Consider the following 20529-nt stretch of genomic DNA (forward strand, 5'->3'; position numbering starts at 1 on the left):
GATTACTACATCATTGGAACACAGCAGTTGTCCTTCACATTGTCATGATGAATGGACCAATAGAAATGCTCCAAAATAAGTTTACTCCGAATAAAATCTTTTTACATTTACTTGCATTGAAAGTTCTTCTCCTGTGAAGATACTATTTTGGAGGTCCATGTTTTTTATTGGACAGAGACTATATACTATGTACTAATCTTAAAGTGTGAGTTTGGTCGCCAGAACACTAACAGGATTTGATAAACTGTTGCTATGACAACACATCATACCAAACTGCAGCTGCATCACCAACTATTTTTTGTCAAAGGCTGAAACTCAAATATCTCCCTCCACACTGCGTAGTGCACAGTGTAGGTCATAAAGCAACAGTTTCTGCATTAAAAATAGTGCACTGTACGCCAGATAAATCCATTTCTATTTGAAATAAGTTTCAAGTACCTCTTTGTAACATTTAGTGCACTGTCTGGGTGAAGTAGTATTCGATTAATAGTCTGTGATGTCCACTATGCAGGGAGTAGGCCACTGTTAAGGACAGAGACTAAACATTCCAGACGTGAGAAGCTTCTCCCTTTCCGTTTCCCATTGGATTGTGGGACAGTGTCCATTATCACCGTCCTCAAATATCTAAGTGGATATTTTAGTATACACAACTCTCTCACTTGTCACAACACTACACACTGCACACTTAAACACTAGTTAGTATTAAATGTACAATTAGAACACAGCTATGGTTTTATTTGCTAAAATATATCTTAGCAGGAAGAAACAAGACTGCTTTACACTTTAGCTTTACCTCAGCATATTCCTCAAATTAATAATCTCTCTCTTCCTCTCTCTCTCTCTCTCTCTCTCTCTCTCTCTCTCTCTCTCTCTCTGTTGTAAATCTGAAATAATGAGGAGAGCGGATCTAATGGTGGGATTCAGGATCATATCAGCAAGGACAGAAATAATGCTTTGCAAATACGTGTGTATGTGTGTGTGTGTGTGTGTGTGTGTGTGTGTGTGTGTGTGTGTCTGTGCTGTATAGTAGAAAGAAGATAGCCTGCCTCTAACCTCATCTTCCCTCCTCATCATACACACAAACACATACACACACACACACAAATCCCAGACGGTCAGTGGTCACTCTGATCCCACACAGCTGCAACACAATCACACTGATCTGACACAAGATCAGACCTTAGATTTATTGTGAAACACACACACACACACACACACACACTTGCTCCCAACCTCACCTGCAGTACCTACACACACACACACACACACACATGTATGCATGAACACAGACACACACGCGAGAGGAAAACTCCTCTTCCTAGTGGTCAGAGGATGCTTTCACTCCCATAGTCTCCAGAGCAACAGGATGTTTCACACACACACACACACACACACACACACACACACACACACTGTTTGGACACAGCAAAGGAAAATTACAGCTTCATCGCTAAACAATGAACCCAGTGTGAAGAATATGCAGCTTTTCTCCAGATCAACTCTCAGCAGATAAACCACACTCACTCCTCCATACTCTCACACTACACTCCCCAGCACAACACACACACAGATATTGTGTAGGCCCTCCTTATGTTGCCAAAATAGCTCTGACCATCAAGGCATGGATACAAAAGTCTTTTGAAGGTGTCCGCTCGTCTCTGGCAATTAAAAGGTTAAAAGTTCTGATCAAAACACTGTGTAGTTGAAATAGTTCCTGACTCAGGGGCTCAGTGACACCAATAAAATCTCTACAAAGAAACTGTCAGTTGGTGCTACAGCCATGGCTTTAAACATGACGGAGGATACTTCATTATCATCTGACATTTTTTCAATTTAGATTCTCTTTTAGACATAAATGTTTTAACAGATTTAAAATTTCTTCTGAGAAGAAAAAAGAGTAGAACCTGATGATACAGTGTATAACTCAAATATAAATATACAAAAATGTATTTAAAAAAATAACATATGTTAAATATATAAAGAAAACAAATAATTTGTAAATTACTATGTAATAATTGTGTTATTGGAGCAGAATATTATAACTTGCAGGTAAACCTCCGGAAGATGTAGATGTATGCGCTGTGTGTGCGTGCAGATAGAGCGTTGTACCGCTCATTGAATACTGTCTCCATGGCAACCATCAAAAAAGGATGTCTTTATTGACCAGGTGATGAATACACACAAAAATACACACGCAAACACACACACACACACACACACACACACACACACACACACACACACATTCTCTCACACATGGTATAAAACTGAATGTTCATATATTCCTGTGTGTTGAATTGAGTAAAACAAACTGAAACAGAGCTACGCTGCGTAAAGAAAACATCACACACACACACACACACACACACACACAATGTTGGAAAATTGCTGTGAAAATATGATGTCATTCAGCCACAAAAACATGAATGAGGTCAAGCACAAAGGTCAATAAAGAAAATCCAGGACTCCAGGGCCGTGGATTAAAACGCGCAGAAGCGTTTTCTTTTTCTCTGTAGACGTCTCACTTATTATCATCCCATTATTATGTAGCACAGCAGCGCCCTCTGGTGTCCACAGTGGATAACACACGCCCAGGGCACAAGCGTCAAAGCAATGAAACGAGCACAAAAAAGGCCAGAAGTCTTTCCTAAATATGTTTTACCAAAGAGGTAGATATGAGCACAGGCAAAGCTGGAGCACCTCTGGTTAAACTGATATTAATGTAAACACGAGACATACTTATTTTCCCAACGTGTTCCACTTAAATAAACAGAGGCCAGGTTCTTTCTTAAGAAAAAAATGTTCCCCCTTACATTCATACTAAATAAATGTTAAGATAATTAGTCATTCTTCAAAAATCTTTTCTCATAAGAGAAATTCCAGGAACATATTTTATTCTTTAAAAAATACGTTATTATATTTTTTCCTTAATCCTACAAAAGCCTTACACTTGCCACTATACTATAAACTTGTTACTATACTATTACTATAAACAATATGCAATTAAAAAAGATTAAATATGGTGATTATTCCTAAAATACTGTTAATTTCTACACAAGGAACATAATGGCAAACTTAAATCTTTTCCCTGTTGGATATTTTTCTCCACCATCACTTCTCCATCAGTTTTAGTTTTTGTTTACTGATCTTTTTAAGGACATAGTATGACTTTTCCATTATGCTCTCTGCTGCACAGCATTTAGAAACAAAAATTCAGCCTGAAACTCTTCATTACAAATTACCTCAGAACTTCTTTAGATGTTTGGAGAACTGCATCTAAGAACATTCTTATGGAATTCTTAGTGTTAAATTCTAAGGAAAGCTTTTGTAAATCTAGCCCCAGAGCTTTACATAGAATGTCTTTTTTATGTGTGTACTTTGCAGAGGATGTGGTACTTCCAAAAGAACTAATAGTCCAGCATCACTACATGACCTTCAGAATGCTCTCATGGCTGCCATCAACTCTTCATAGCAATGTTCAGATCTCTAGTGTAAGAAAATGTAAAGATTGTTACTACAATAAAGAGGAACACACTCCTGATTACTACTCTTCATTTCAAAGAAATACTGCATAGGTGTGTGTGTGTGTGTGTGTGTGTGTGTGTGTGTGTGTAAGAGAGCTAACTGGGTCAGTTCCAGCTGAGAGAAGCTCACAGAAACAGCATAAAGCCACTCCCTCGATCATCTCCAGGCATAAACAACAAAACACAGATCTTTATCTGAACTTTTACACACTGATCTTACTTCTGATAAACAAGAGACTCCATCAGATAAAAACTGAAACAAAAACCTGGGGAAAAGATGAAGGGAAGAGTCTTCAGAAGAATGCAACTAAGGTACAAGTGTAGTGCATGCTTCTAATCACATGAAGAATATGTAACTAACACAAACCTAATGTGGAAAGGTGTCATAAAAACAATGGAAATCAAGGCTTACAACGTATCATTGACATAATACAATATATATATATATATATATATATATATATATATATATATATATATATATATATAAATCCAATACTTTAATAAATCATCTTTAAAGAGAGAGAAAGAGAAAGAGAGAGAGAGAGAGAGAGAGAGAGAGAGAGAAAGAGAGAGAGAGAGAGAGAGAGAGTCCACATTCTAATCTGAAATATCTTTATCCATCAGCTCCTGCACAGCACAGTTGTCCTAAAGCTTCTGCAGCTGTGAATCTGGATCAGAAACAGTCTACAAATCCCCAACTGAGACTATCACTTTTTGATTTATGCACAAACATATGTGTGTGTGTGTGTGTGTGCGTGCACACATAGAGCTTTAAGAGTTTGGCCTAGTTTGAACAATAGTGAGTGAATCTGAAGTTCAGTGGAGTCTTCAGAGCAGAGAATGACCATAGTGTTCATGAGAAACTAAAAGAGAAATGATACTGTGGTTTTCTCACTGTTTCTGGATTTTTGAACATTCTCAAGCTGTTTACACTTTCTCCAATGGCTGTGGAGCACCAGTTACTGCACACAGCTGCTAATTCACACCAGGAATCACGCCATATCATTGTAATATGACTGTCAGGAATGTTTAAACTGAGAGCACACTGGCTACATTAATGTAGCTTAGCGAGCATGTGTTTGGTAAGCTAGCATTCGGCTAGCATCAGTTTCTCAAGCTGTGTCTCAGAGCTCTCTAAGGGCTGGTGTGAGTTAGAAAATGTTGGCTATTTTCACCAAAATGCAGCACTGTACGTCCAGTGTGGAGTTTAAACACATGACTGATTCCCAAAGGTCTCTTCTGGTTTGTTGTTTTTTGTTAAACACACCAGACACTGCCTGTGTCAAGGAGAGTGGAATCCATTAAACAGAGAGCAGGATCTGTTCATAAAACAGTGAAACTTAGAAGAGGATACAAGTCTGTGATTTTAATGTTCAGGCTCGAGTTCTTGTTCTGAATTTCCTTCTTACAGGTTCATACAAGTAAGGCCATGTGGATGTGATCTAATTTCCAGCCTGCGCCCTACTGATTAAAGTTTAACACTGTCAATCTGCCGCAGTCTGTGCCCACACCGCAGAATGATAAAGGTGTTAACTATAAAACACCTTTTTTAATGTCATTTCTGAGGGAAAAATAAAAGTACCTCCTGTATCATTACTGTCCAAACAAAATCATGTATCTTTATGTTTGTGGATGTTTAGTTTACTACATCATTTGAACAAAGCAGCTGTGAAAATGGACCAATAAAAATGCTCCATTTTTTTTCCATTGAATTCCATTGAAAGTTAAGAAGTTTTTTTTGCTTTAATTTGGGCAAATATTTTAAAAACAGTTCTGCCTGGAGATCAATAACTAAAAGTAAAACATCTTTACCATGTACAAATACATGTTTTTGAGTAAAGGGCATTCTTTACAATATAAAGTATGACCATCAATCCACATCACAAACACAACACACTCACACACACACAAACACCCATACACACACACAAACACCCATACACACACACTCCGTCACAGTGCTACTGTGAAATAAATCGCATTATAAACACAGATTCATATCAGCGAAACACATAACTGTATCCTGGAGCTGTAGAGTGTGTGTGTGTGTGTGTGTGTGTGTGTACATGTGTATATTGACCTACTTTAAGTAATGTTCTCAGAGAGAGACATCATGGATAGTAAATTTAAACTAATTCTAGGTGTGCATCCCCTATGCTTCGTCTCTTTTTGGTCATTGTTTGATCATTGCTCCAGTGAGACTACAGCGGCACACAAATCATATTAAATCACCCATATATTTTATTTAAATTTCACTTTTCAAATATTTAAATTTTCTTTGTTTAATTTCTGAACTCTGGGTCATGACCAGATTTAACATATAAATAAATACAACCCTAGGTTTATGAAAGCTTTAAAGCCACTTTACATGCAGTATGTTTTCTATTAAGGGCGGCACGGTGGCGCAGCAGGTAGTGTCGCAGTCACACAGCTCCAGGGGCCTGGAGGTTGTGGGTTCGATTCCCGCTCCGGGTGACTGTCTGTGAGGAGTTGGTGTGTTCTCCCCGTGTCCGCGTGGGTTTCCTCCGGGTGCTCCGGTTTCCTCCCACAGTCCAAAAACACATGTTGCAGGTGGATTGGTGACTCGAAAGTGTCCGTGTGTGTGAGTGAATGTGTGTGTGTCTGTGTTGCCCTGTGAAGGACTGGCGTCCCCTCCAGGGTGTATTCCCGCCTTGCGCCCAATGATTCCAGGTAGGCTCTGGACCCCCCGCGACCCTAATTTGGATAAGCGGTTACAGATAATGGATGGATGGATGTTTTCTATTTTTCAGTGAACTAAACATTAATAAATAAGAAAAATTGGGCTACAAGTTGCCCAATAAATGCCACCTGCCACCTGCCACTGTAGTGTCACTCTTCCCTTTTAATAAGCTTTGCCTTGTCCAATCACAGAGCTCCCTGAGCTCCCAAGAGCCAATCAGAATCCTCCCAGCCGCCAACAATACAGAGGCAAGAGTTTCCAGTCCTATATAATTCACTTCAAATGGAACAGATTTTGTGAAGAGAGGCACTCTTCCACAAAGCAGAACAGAACGAGAGGTAAGAATCTAAATTACCATTAAATTATCTTATAGTGAAAATACCATTGTCTTATTCATTATATTTATTATTCTCTTATATTGAAAATATTCTTAATGTAGAACTTCATATATATTTCCAAAATTTAAAAAAACAAAAAACCTCTCTGGTTAAAATATAAATATTTGATATAGAGATTTATGGCTCAAATTATGAACAAATTGTCAAATGATACAGAAATATGTGAAGAACAGCATTAAAAGTATTTAAAAAAGTATATATTACTATATTTTTCTGTAAGGTTTTTATGAGCTGACTTTATATTATATACAAAATGCTATTTTTTTTTTCCATCATCATCGTCATCATCATCATCATCATCACCCTCAAATATACCTCTATCTGGTCACTGCTGGTGGTGTAGAGGGAATAACATGCTGGGTTTATGTCGTAGACCTGGAGATGCCTGGTTCCATTCACTACATTCTATCTTCATTCTCATGGTATTTGTGGAGCCTCACCATCTTCTTACCATCTCTTCTGAAAACTCTCAGGTCACTCCATCTGGAGCTGCAGCCTTGACTAATTTTGGTTCTCATTCAGGTTCCTCCCCTAAAATACATGAAGGATTCGTCCCTTTCTATTTGAGGATGACGCTCCGGTTCTTGTTCATCTCCTGTTCAGTGTCACAGGTTGACTCTTGCAGAGTCTTTATACATTTTTAGACTTTTCCAGACAGGGTTCCTACAGTGGAAGGTGTTCTGGTGTGTTCAGGGAACATTCAACGCTGTCGGTGAGTTTAGAGTCGAATCAGAAACCATCGTCCGTTGAGTGTAACCTGAGGACCACAAATATCACACACAGGCCACAGGAGGTTCCGAGGCCCTTGAGATGTCAGCAGGGAAGGACGTTTGGATGTCCTCACAAGGATAAGAGTTTCTCACATTTTGTGTTACTGTAAGGCCATTTTGCTGGACCCCAAAACCTCTCATGCTTTTTGTTTTACAAGTGAAATATTAGAAGAGTGACATTATTTATTGTTGATTACTGAGGTTAAGAGTTAGGTTTGGATTAATGTTAGTTAGCTGCAGTGTGTGTGTGTGTGTGCACTAGTCAATGTGTTTATGTAGTGATTTCTGTGTAGGTTTATCTTGTGTAACCCCACACTACACATTTATAAAGATGTTAAAAAACATCTCTCCCTCAGTTCTGCACTTTACAGTGATTTATTCCCGCTGTGCACTTCCACTGGGATCATCCCAACTACGGACCCAAGGCCAAGTCTCCAACTCTGAAATGAAAACACAGCTTCAGGTGTCACTCTTCCTCAGCTTCGGAGCCTCTTGTAACTCACTGCTGCCCTCCTGTGGTGGCCAAGCAGCAGAAATGTATATTTATATTTGAAAATGATGATTTATATTTTTAAACATGTTTCTACAATGTGCAAATGAGTAGAAATGAAGAAATGAAAACCCTGAACGGGCTACAGTCCATTTACAGGACATCACTCCACCATCTATTCTCTCTCTCTTTCTCTCTCTCTCTCTCTCTCTCTCTCTCTCTCTCTCTCTCTCTCTCTCTCTCACACACACACACACACTCCTGCAAACAGCCGGAGGAAACCCACACACACGAAGAATACGGCAAACTTTACATGGGAGGACACTACCTGCAGCTGCACCCTGGCCTCGATTATTAAGTGTTAATAAATATGTTTAAATAGTTACACAGCTCACTGCTGCCCTCCAGTGGTGGAATTAATCTAAAACGTCAAAAATGGTTTATAGATATATATTTAGTCTACTTTAATATTACAGTGACTGAGCTAAGGAGGGGCGGAGGGCAAAGAGAGAAAGGGTGGGAGGAGAAAGAGAGGGACAGAGGAGAAGGAGTGACCAGAGAGAGGCATGAGGCACACACACAGAGGGAGGGAAGAATGACAGGGTGAGATAAAGGGTGAGAAGGAGAGGCGAGAGAGAGAGAGAGAGAGAGAGAGAGAGAGAGAGAGAGAGAGAGAGAGAGAGAGAGAGAGTTGTAGGTGTTGAACCGATGGATCTGTAAACTCGTATTAAAGGTTTTTGGACTGTTTATTATTTACTTGTTTACTGGACCTGTTTACCCTGTGTTTCCTGGGAGTGAGCATGAGGACCCTCGTGGAACTGCTGGGCTTAGTCCTGATGTTCACACAGCTGGCTTCTCCAAGCAAGGTACTGACTTCTGGGCTGAAATCTTTAGTTATGTATATCATATGACACTGTGACTGTTTTACTAATGAAACTTACTGCAACCTGCAGAAACATGGACATGGGACATTTACCCTTGATTCACTGAAGTGTGCTTATCGTAATTTAAAGTTTAATGCATGTGCCTCCACACCCCTGGTTTCCCCAATATGGTAATGGTTCAGTAAATACATAGTAAGTGTTTTTAAAATGTACTGACATGCATTATCTATAAAGAATGTGCTTTTTATTTGGATTAAAAATTAAACTAAATAACACAGACCAAATAAAAAATTTTTTGCACACACATTAGTATAAAAAAGAAACTGAGCACAGTAAAGAATTACACGTCTTCTGATTGTGTTCATACATTCCATTTAACTTCTACTAGCTGTTTTACCTTGACATTTACCCTAACACTAATCTTATCCCTACCCTAATTTTACCTGAAATAAAACCCTCCTTTTGTGCCTTAAAACTAGATGATGGATATAATGTTTCTATAAATACGTTTTCGTCCCCACAATGTGGGTGAAACCTGGTATAAACACAACACACACACACACACACACACACACATATGCACACACTTCACTGGTCATTTCTAAACAGTGATTGTCTCCCCTGCTCCCCGTGTGACTGCAGGGTTAAAGGGTTAATCAGGGGCTGTCAGTAAATCAGTTTAAAAGGTTGTGGTCAGTGCCTGTGATTTACGATCCCATTCTCCAATAATCCAATAACTGCCACTTACATTTAAAGTGACAATAGGTAGTATTTTTGACCTCAAAATGGCATCTACAAATATATTTGTGACTCAGCTGTAACAGGAAGAACAGAGCCTCTGTGTTTGCTACTCCAGGCTCCAGCGCTGCAGTAACTGCACTATGTAACTTTAGGAGGAGGGTAAGAAACCACCAACCCTCCCCCTCAATTTCAGGACAGTGCTGTAAAAATGAATTACACTAAGGGGGGGGGGGGGGGGGGGGGGGGGGGGCTCAGGAGCCAACATCACAAATCTTACATAGTGTTCCTTTAATATTTGTGTTTGAGATCATTAAAAACTTTCTGTGTTTCCACGCTGGACGTCACTGTGCTCTGCAGAGTTCCCTGGCTGCCTGCTTTCCCCCGACAAAGATTTCACATGATCACGGGTTAATTAACTCATTCATTAGTTGTAATGGTCGCTGAGCTGCTTTCTCTTTTTCAGGGTCAACACACAGAGCTACACCAGAGGTTTGATCAGGTGGATTAAATTAATTCCATTTTGCTGTGCACTGACCTTCGCTCTTAAGGACCGTTTAATTAAATCTTGCTAAATTTCAGCTGCCGTTGCTGCAGTTATTGTCAGAGAGGTGGAACACTTCACTGGACAGTGTTTACTGCCGCTTTCCAGAGCACCGTCTCTGACCTTGAGGTTGGTCACGTGATCAAAAAAAAAAAAAAAACCTCAAAATCCTCAGCCAAAGTCACATCGTCTAAAACGGTTGGTTTGCCCTGAATGAGATGAAACAAAAACGCCCGTCAGGACGCATCAGGACTTAAAGCCCCCCTGGATGGAGAGGCCTTTTCTCAGGGAGACGTGGGGTGGTCAGTTTGTTGCCTTTGTGGGAGGGGCTGCTGTGTCATGTATTTTTTTGGTGGTTGGTGTTGCGTTGTGGGTAGTAGCTGTGCTCTCCATGTGGAAGACTAGGGTTTGATTCCCAGCTTAGGCAGAAATACTACACTACACCAGTAAAAGTCCTGGAGAAGTATTCTTAACACTACACTAAAATAAGGTGATTAAAATTGTATGGTGTTCAGCATAAGAGTCATCACCAAATAATGTGAATGGAAATAGAAACAGAGGTATATATTTGATTTGGCAGGAAAAGGTATCCTTTGTTTGCCGAACCGGTACATTTTAATACTGGAAAAATTCAAGGACTGGTTTATACATATAATTTCATCCATATTCACAGCACATAAAGAAAAAAAAACATTATTTATTTTTATGTCAAATATCAAAATTTCTGTTTTTTTCTGCTTAAATTATAATAATAACTCTTAGTTTTGCTACACTGTCTTACATCTCTCCACACAATCAATTAATCATCATAACAGAACTAACTAGCGTGTTGTGCTCTCCCCTGATTAGCATTATCTGCAGTTTAAGAAGAAGTGTTGGCGTGGTGTAATTAGTGAAGTCCTAACTTGTGAAACATGAAAAACATGTTTTAACTGTCACTTAACTGTCACTGCAGACCAATACAATAAAGTTTTTCCTCTACACACTGCAGTAGCTTTGAGGAGGAGTGTGTTTACCGTCAGAGTTTAGGAGCTTTGAGAGAGAGAGGGTTCAGTCCAATTAAACATGTCTAAGAACACAAGAATGTGTGTGTGTTTGTGTGTGTGTGGTTTCTCAAGCTCCAGGAATGTAAATCCAATCTGTGCAGCTGCTCAGATCTTAAGAATGAGGTGAAGCTAATTGCTAATTAATTGCTAACCATTTGAGATTAAATTGTAGGGGGATTTTTTCACAATATATTTTTCAATCATCATTTATGTAAAAAAAATGGAATAAGGGGATTAAGAATATTAGGCATAAAGTGATCAACCAAAACATTACAATGACCTTGTTTCTACACTCACGGTTCTTCATGTGATCATGTGTCTGATCCACTCGTACCAGCACAACACACACCACCATGTCAGTGTGTCACTGCACCTGAGAATGGTCCACCACCCACATCATACTACTCTCTGGAGGTCCTGACAGTTGAAGGACAGAGAGAAAGGTGGGTATGCAGAGAGATGATGGATTACAGTCTGTAATTGTAGAACTACAAAGTGCCTATGTATGGTCAATAGAGCTGATAAAATGGACAATGAGTGTAAAACAATGGGGTCATTTTAATCTTATGGCGGATCTATTAACTAGATTTAAGTTGATTTCACACACACAAAACTAAACCTCCACCCCCACACACCCTATACCCTCAGTACAGAATGGTCCACCCCCTGAAGAGTATCTGTAACTGAGACCCTTCTGCCCTCTGCTCCTTTCTCCTCCTCAGATTTTTGGGGAAGATCAGGTGAGAATGACGTCGGAGGGCTCTGATTGCCGCTGTAAGTGTGTGATGCGGCCTTTGCCGCGGGATGCCTGTGCTCGGCTGCGCTCTGGAAGTGCGAGGGTGGAAGATTTTTACACCGTGGAGACAGTCAGCTCAGGGGCAGACTGTAAGTGCTCCTGTACAGCCCCTCCCTCATCCCTCAATCCTTGTGAAAACGAGTGGAAGATGGAGAAGCTGAAGAAGCAAGCACCAGAACTCATCAAGGTATAGTCACCCACAAGTGCAGGGTGTCTGGGTGGGCTATTTATTGTGGGCATGTGGAGAGCCTATATACGTCATGTCAAGTCAACTGAAATAAATTAAATAATTAATTAAATTAAACTGAAATTAAAATATAACTAATATAAATTGCAATATTAACTGGACATAGAACTAAAAGCTCTACAACAGTTTAAAGGCAACATAGCTGTTTAATTTTGCAGCACTTTCGCTCTGTGTTTAGTTTCATGCACTTAGTGCTCTCCTAAATTTAGAGTCAGTCCCACCTTAATAAATGTAGCAGTAACAGCAAAAATAAGTCAGTGTTACCCACCCATGGAGCAGGAATAGAGCAACATCCTCCTCTTTTTTCTTTCTTTTCAACGTTCACAGTCTCCATTCAGAGAGAGAGAGACAGAGAGAAAGAAAATGCCTGAGCATTTGAACGTTTGAACCAAGGCACTTCGTTTATTTCCCATTTACTGAAACAGGGCTGCGTACAGACACTGGAGCTTTTTATAAAACAATGAATATTGTCTTTAAGAGGACAAATTCAGAGAATATAAACAGGTTTTCAAGTTTGACTTAAAGACATCAGATGACATTCATTCCATAGTTTTAGAGCAGCTATAAAGAAAGCCCCATTATATTTAGATTTTAAAGAATGAGGAGTGGTAACTAACTTTCCCTCTATGGGTCCCACATGACCCCTATAGTGTGCTGTCTTCATTTAGAGAGATTGTTTTGTTGGCCCTGTAACCCGCCCTGGTCCCTTCACTGACCCTGGAGGGTTGCCATCTCTGGAGCCAACATTTGGGGAACAGGAACTGGCCTGAGATCAGGATCACATTGCTGGTAGTTAGTCAACTGTGTTATCAGAAGGAATGGCACAGTTGTTTTCGTTTATTATTAGGTCATAACTCCTGCATTAAGAAGATATCTGAAGGCAGGCTCTGACCTGCACCTCCACCTTAACAGAGGTGTCTTTTCTTTTCTTGTTGTTGTGAAGAAAGAGCCTTGGCAATGTCACTCACACTCACACCTGTGCAAAGTTTCAAACATCCACACAGTCACTCACTCACACATGTGGACAGTTTCACACACTCACCCAGTCACTCACTTATAGAGTTTCACACATTCACCGAGTCACTTACACACACTCACACTTGTGGACCATTTCTTACAGACAATCCACTTACACAAACCCGTGTTTATTGTTTTTGAGAGGAAACACACCTGGAGGAAACAAACACAGAAACAGGGCAAACACATGCAAAATATAATTTTCAATTTCTTGATGTAATTCCATCCTTTTACTCTTTTCATCTGCTGTAGCTGCAGTCCATGGTGGACCTCCTGGAGGGAACTCTGTTCAGCCTGGACCTCATGAAGATCCACTCCTACATCAACAAAGTGGTATCTCAGATGAACAACCTGGAGGAGGTGTGTGTGTGTGTATGTGTTTGGTTATTATGTGCAGAGTGCTGTTTTGTTGAGTGGAGTGTTGAGTTGGGGGTTATATTATCTGAGGGGTGGCGGGTTGGCGGGTTGTTAGTAATAATGTTGGGTGCATTGTGTGTAGCTGTAGTTGATGTACAATGTATTGGGTAAAATGGAGGGTTAAACTGTACTGTGTTGAGCTGAGTGTTAAGTTTCAGTGCTTGATTATGGTGTACCAAGTAGGTATCATTGAGTAGGGTGTCCAATTTTGTCCCTCTGAGAAACTAGATCTCTGTCTTTAATGTCCTCAGATCATCAAGACCAACCTTACTCAGGAGAATGTGTTTGTGCGGGACAGCGTAGCCACTCTGACCCATCAGCTACGTCAGTATGAGAACCAGACAAATATCATGATTGGCATAAAGAAGGAGCTGTCGAATCTGGGCCTTCAGCTGAAACAGAAAGAGTCCAGTCCAGGCACCAAGGTACAGGTACTTACATCTTGATTCAAATAATAATAATAGTAATTTATTATTAGTAGTATTAATAAATAATACATACCCTGTTTATATTCATATGTTGAAGGTGGTAATTGGTTGATGGTACAATTTTAATATTATTATAATATTAACAAACCACGTACTTGACCAGAGACACCTAAACATGTAGTCCGACTGTAAAATATTCATGTTGCTGTTACGCGTTTAGGTGGAATGAAAAGGTTGTGACAGCTTTATATCTTTTTTATGTGTTGTCTCCTGGTGTTGTATTGGCAGGAAGTGCTCAGTGGGAAACTGAAAGAGACCAACCAACTCGTCACTAAGAAAACAGAAAAAGCGAAAGCGTCAGTCAAAGCAGCCAAAGAGAAGCCGCTCAAGTCCAAGCAGGAAGTGTCCAATGAATCAAAGTCTGAGCGAGGGGATGTGGCCGGGAAAACACGTCCCAGCCAGCAGCAGCCTGGACACGTGCTTGGAATCACGTACTACAAATCAGACAAACCTCAGCGACCACTGAGCACGGGTGAGTGGCGGAAACTTTTAAAACTGACCCTCCTACTCTCATCATGTCGAGGTTCAGAAGTGATTTCTAGATGAGAAGCACCTCTTTGAACTGGCTGGTAATTCATTCACTCGCTCACACTCAGTCATTCACTCACTCATGTTTAGCAACTGCTCCATAGTGGGGTTGATACAAATGTTTCTCAGCACCTATTACACACCTTAATTGTTTTTTTTCCCATTTATTTATTCTTTAGTCTTTTCAAATCACATTTTTAAGCTGTCATGCTGGAGTCGTTCCCGATGGACAAGTCCACAGGTTCAGACTACAGTCATGTTTTGAGAAAGGAGGATAAATTGGGTTTGAACAGAATTTCCTTGGGCTACAATCAAATTGTGACGAAACTTAGAAGCTACAGTCAGGTTTGGAAAATTATTTTTTTTTTTGCTGTCTTTACTGGCTACAGTTTGGAAGACGTGTCACATTACAGCTGGATTTTTTGGACTACAAGTTGACTGTGTGGAACAGTTGATCCCCTGTAGTGACCATGACATTTAAACAAAAACAGACATGTGTGCTTAAATAAATTCATCGAGTACTCATCGGTAAGAACATTATCTTAAGTTAAGGTTTAATTGTAGCTGAAGTAAGGTTTACTGGTTGTGTTTGATCACATACTCCTTAAACAAAATTCAATTTGGTTTCAGTTCAACCAAACAATGAACTGGTTACATATTAACTGTGTTAGATATTCATAAATACTCTATAACAGATACTGTCTCACACTGAGTTTATATCTGTATATGGCTCATTTACAGATTCAAATCTTTAAATAGCCAAAAGGGTTCACATGTCAATTCCCCACACACACCTCCCTGGAAAAGGAGTGTGCTGTGTGAGCAGATTCAGGGCTGATGTGAATCATCTGCTGATAACTGTGATCCTTGTCAGAGAGAGATGAGAGCCAGAGAGGAATGCATTGTTCTTTCTCCATGTTAATAAATCTGTCACATGATAAATTATAATACACACACACACACACACACACACACACATACTCAGCAAGCTCACACTAGCAACTGTAAACAGAGCTGCTGTGCCCATAGTGATCCATCCTCAGCCAAATATTCCACAGAGTGTGTGCCAGCTCTCTTACACACGCACACACACACACACACACGCACACACACACACACACACACACACACACACAAATGGGGCTTGAGTCAAATTCCTGTCTTACAACACAGGCCAAGAATACACTATGCATGCGATAACCAGCTTTAATTGAATAATTTCATCCTTTCACTCACACACTGAGAGTGATACAGTCATTCAGCTCAGTTCAAATTAAATCATGACAAACGCTGAAGTTTACTAAAGCATGGTGTGTGTGTGTGTGTGTGTGTGTGTTTGTGTCAGGGGTGGGGTTGGGGGTTTTGGGGGAGCGAGTGGTACACTGTTGTAAGTTCAGAAAGACAAATATAAAGCCAACCTCCAGAAAAAATACAAAACACTGGCAATATATGACACTCTCTAAAACAAAAGGCATTAATAAGTTGTTAATAATGTGTTCGTCTTGTAAGAGCTTGCACACAGAGGAATTTGTTCTTCGCATTTAGCCCAATCCATGCAGTGAAACACACATTTGCACACACACACTAGTGAACACTAAGGGAGCAGTGAGCACAGGGAGCAGTTGGGGGGTTAGGTGCCTTGCTCAAGGGCACATCAGTCATGACCTGTCGGCTCTGGGGATCGAACCAGCAACCTTCCGGCTACCACCAGGCCATGGCTGCCCCAGGGGGGAGGCCTTAAACCTCTATATCCTACTTTTAGCTTTGTGCAACTCCTCCAGCACATCACTTCATGTTTTTACTCTAGAGGTTATACACACTGTGTGCACAATGGTTGCAGCTGATATGGGTCCAACTATAAGATTAAATCTGTGTTAATGACTGGTCAAATTACACATAGTGTTCTTTAAAGCTTCAAAGACTAAATGCAGTCTCCGTGGTAACAGAGGTGGACATTGTTTGTGGTTGTATCTCTGTGACAACCCTGTTGCACAATATTTTTGTGTGTTCAGGAGATCAGGAGCCTGATGAGACGGACACAGTGCTGGAGATGGAGGGAGTCACTGCGCTGCCTTATACACCAGCACTACACAGTGATGAAACCACATCCATAAGATCAACAACAGCAACAACCTCCAGCTCCACAACAACTAAAACAACAACGCAAAGCATGACACAGAGCAGAGCTTTGTTCAGAGAGGAGCGTCCAGCTCCCACCATCATGTTAACTCTGGACAACACCATCAACCTCACACACTCGACTGAAGGTACATTCATTTTACTAACAATAATCAGCAGCCTTTCTCTATTGAGGTGCCCTTTGGTTTCATCAGATGTGCTGTCAAAACTATTCTGATCTTGCTGACAATAAAATAAAAACTTATGATAAAAATACAGCTACAAGTGGTTTGAGATTAGAGTCAAAATCTTCCAAGAATATAGTCAGAATATAATGAGAATCAAGACAAAGGTCATAATAATGTAACCTGACTTCTCAGCAGGTAAAAATTCTCAAAGAAAGGTTTAGTTCCACTGGAGTCTTTTACACACTGTGTTTTCACAGCCAAAAATGCATTTCATTCTCAAGAAAATGATTCAATAAATACTCTTTTTACAGTTTTAAAACTGTATTTTCAAGAAAGTATGTTTAAAAAATTACAGCTGTCGACACATATTTGTGTGCATGTGTGAATATGACACACAAGCCAAATATACATATTAATCCATCACCATAAGACGAGAGAATACACTTTAAAATGTGTGTGTGTGTGTTATGCAGATAAAGAGGTAGTGTGTGAGGGGACGATTGCATTAGTGTCTGAACCCGTGAAGCAGCACAGCTATGGAAGGAACGAAGGAGCATGGATGAAAGACCCAGCTGCTAGAGACTCCAAAATCTACATCACTAACTATTACTACGGCAACAACCTGGTGGAGTTCAGAAACATGGACAACTTCAAACAAGGTAAGAGAGTTCAACTTTTCATTGTCATGCTTAAGTGATGTAGATCTTGAGGTAGATATTAAAGACGGATCTAAAAATCAACAACGACTAGACATCTGGAAGTCAAAAGTGTTTCTCCTGGTGCAGGTCGGTGGAGTAATCTTTACAAACTTCCCTACAACTGGATCGGAACGGGCCATGTCATGTACCGGGGTGCATTCTATTACAACCGCGCCTTCACCAAGAACATCATCAAGTATGAGTTGCGGCAGCGCTATGTGGCCGCCTGGGCTCAGCTGCATGACGCCGTATACGAGGACACAACGCCCTGGCAGTGGAGGGGTCACTCTGACATCGACTTTGCTGTGGACGAGAGCGGGCTTTGGGTGATCTACCCATCGGCAGACTACGAATACGCCCAGGCGGAGGTCATCGTCGTGGCCAGACTGGACCCTAACGACCTGTCTGTCCGCAAGGAGACCACCTGGCGGACAGGGCTGAGGAGAAACGCTTTCGGAAACTGCTTCATCGCCTGTGGCGTGCTGTATGCTGTCAATGCCAATGACCAGAGAGATGCTGAAATGTACTACGCGTACGACACACACACCGGCGCAGAGAGGTCACCAGGGCTACCGTTTATTAACAAATTCTCGTTCACCACACAGATTGACTACAACCCGAAAGAGAAGGCTTTGTACGCCTGGGACAATGGGCACCAGCTCACCTACAACGTCACGTTCTTAGAGCTTGATCACAAATGACACTTCTGAGTCGACCTGAAGAATTCAGCTCTGGTCAAAGCGAATTCTGCTCCTGTGTAAAGTGCGGTGCATCATAATATCTCCATTTTCTCAATGATTCCAGTTGATAGAAGCCATTTATGACAGTGCTAATGTGAGCACTAACCTAAAACTGCTATACATGAATGATTTTTGGTGCTAAACCTGCACATACACAGACATTTGGATTGCAACTGAAACCTTGTCAGGCTACGGCTCATGTTCACCATATTCACAGTACGTGACTTATGTATGAACTCCTGTAGAGACTTTGTTTCTTACTGATTTTTCTCTCCCATTTCCTAATTATGCTAGTGATTAATATTCTTAAGGCCTTCAGTTCAGCTTCTGAAGGCCTAACCAATGTGAGAACTTGCCTGACTTATTCTACCAAGATCCCACAGCTGCAATAATTTCCTAATTAGTTATACATTGGAGGTTTAATATTGTCACTGTTCAAAGAGAAACATGTATCTCCATTTTTATGTTTTTTTGATGTTTAGTTTACTACATCATTTGAACACAGCATCTGTGAGGATATATTTATTCACTAAAAACACAGGTTATTTATTTATTTTTTATTTTTTTGTCAGGGGGAACTATTCATATATTAAAGGAACATAGCTAAAAAAAAAGAAATTTTTTCAGCTAATTTATATACAAGAGCTTCTATATATTTTTCTGATTTCAGTTATGATAGTTGTATCCAACTGATTCAAACATAATCTGTGTTGGTTTCCTCGGGTGCTCCGGTTTCCTCCCACGCTCCAAAAAAAAATGTTGGTAGGTGGATTAGCAACTCAAAAGTGTCCACAGGTGTGAGTGTGTGAGTGAATGTGATAGTGTGTGTCACCCTGTGAAGGACTGGTGCCCCCTCCAGGGTGTGTTCCTGCCTTGCGCCCAGTGATTCTGGGCAAGTTCTGGACCCACCACAACCCTGAACTGGATCAGCGCTTACAGACGAATGAATGAATGATTCTAACAGCAAAATTTGGAATTAAATGTGTTAATGATCTTTAGGTTTTTACCCTCTTATAGATTTGTCCTGTAATATTCCTGACTTCCAGAGAAGATCTACTGGATCTGTGTCTGTGCAAAATTTAGTTGCATTTCTTATTTTCATTTGTTAATTGGATTATGAATCAATTCAGGTTAAGGTTACATGTCCATTTGGAGACACTATATGAAAACCAATATTCAGACATCTGATCATCTCATGTGAATGTGCATTAATATAGAAGTCCTGCAACAAACTTTACTGTTGGGCTTTTACACTGAGGCATGTATCCTCCTGGAGTTCTCCAAATCCAGATTCGTTCAGCAGACTATGAGATAATGAAGTGTGATTCGAGATGATGCTTCAGAGTCAGTGTTTTACACTTCTCCATCTGACACTGGGCATTGCACATTGTGAGCTTATGAACAGGTAGTCTATGGAAAACCATTTCCTGAAGCTCCTAATACAAATTTTTTTTGCCTGATGTGGCTTCCAGGTGCAGTTTGTGGTGTGTAGTGATGGAATGGAGGAGAAACTTTTAGGCTATATCTGAAGAAATGTTTATTTATAATTATTATAAATGATGACATTTCTATACACTGTTTTCCCAGCAAAAAGCTATACAATGTTTAATATTAATTTTTAACATTTTCACCAAGTTTTCTTTTATTCACTATGTAACACACATAAAACGGTTCATGAAAACCGGTGGAAAACAGAAGAGGAGGTGAAATAACTAAAGATAAAATGTGGCTTTTGTAAATACTGTAATATTTCCTACCAGTTTCCTGTAATGAAAACAAATATCTTCTACTATTTGTTACTGACTTTGAGGGGCTTTGGTTATATTTCTTTTTTAGTTTTGAAACATATGAAACTTGCTGTAAATAAATATAAATGTGTGTATTAAAAAGTTTTTATGGACAACAGGAGAAATTACTTGTGTGTCTTAATGGTACTCATCTTAAAAGACCTAAATACACTGATAACTAGGAGAGTGCAGACACCCTAAACTGACCTCACAGAAGCTCAGTGAAAAATGTGTATGTGATAGTTTGTAAATTCAGCTGGTGTTCTGTGAATGAGGCACTGCATGGTTGCTCCATTTGTTTTCGTAAGTCTCAGCTCAGCCACCTGAAGCTCCTGTGGCATGGCGAGTACATGGGGGAAAAACCTCTTATAGCTATAGCTATAGCTCTAATAGCTCTTATACCCCCG

General features: G+C 40.1%; 1 protein-coding gene across 2 annotated transcripts; it reads left to right on the plus strand.

Moving 5' to 3' along the window:
• Positions 1–8571: 8571 nt before the first annotated feature.
• On the plus strand, positions 8572–20230 carry LOC136668541 (olfactomedin-like protein 2A). Of its 2 annotated transcripts, none has more exons than XM_066646127.1 (8): positions 8572–8752; positions 11821–12081; positions 13411–13518; positions 13827–14006; positions 14292–14535; positions 16604–16858; positions 17371–17556; positions 17683–20230. In XM_066646127.1, exons 1-8 carry the CDS (start codon positions 8687–8689, stop codon positions 18294–18296), a joined length of 1914 nt encoding a protein of 637 aa, XP_066502224.1. In that variant the 5' UTR covers positions 8572–8686; the 3' UTR covers positions 18297–20230. The 2 variants fall into 2 exon arrangements, with proteins under 2 accessions (XP_066502224.1, XP_066502225.1); XM_066646128.1 differs by having other exon boundaries at positions 13827–14000.
• The last annotated feature ends 299 nt before the right edge of the window (positions 20231–20529 follow it).

This window comes from Hoplias malabaricus, chromosome 15 (genome assembly GCF_029633855.1).
Source record: "Hoplias malabaricus isolate fHopMal1 chromosome 15, fHopMal1.hap1, whole genome shotgun sequence".
Lineage (NCBI taxonomy): Eukaryota > Metazoa > Chordata > Actinopteri > Characiformes > Erythrinidae > Hoplias > Hoplias malabaricus.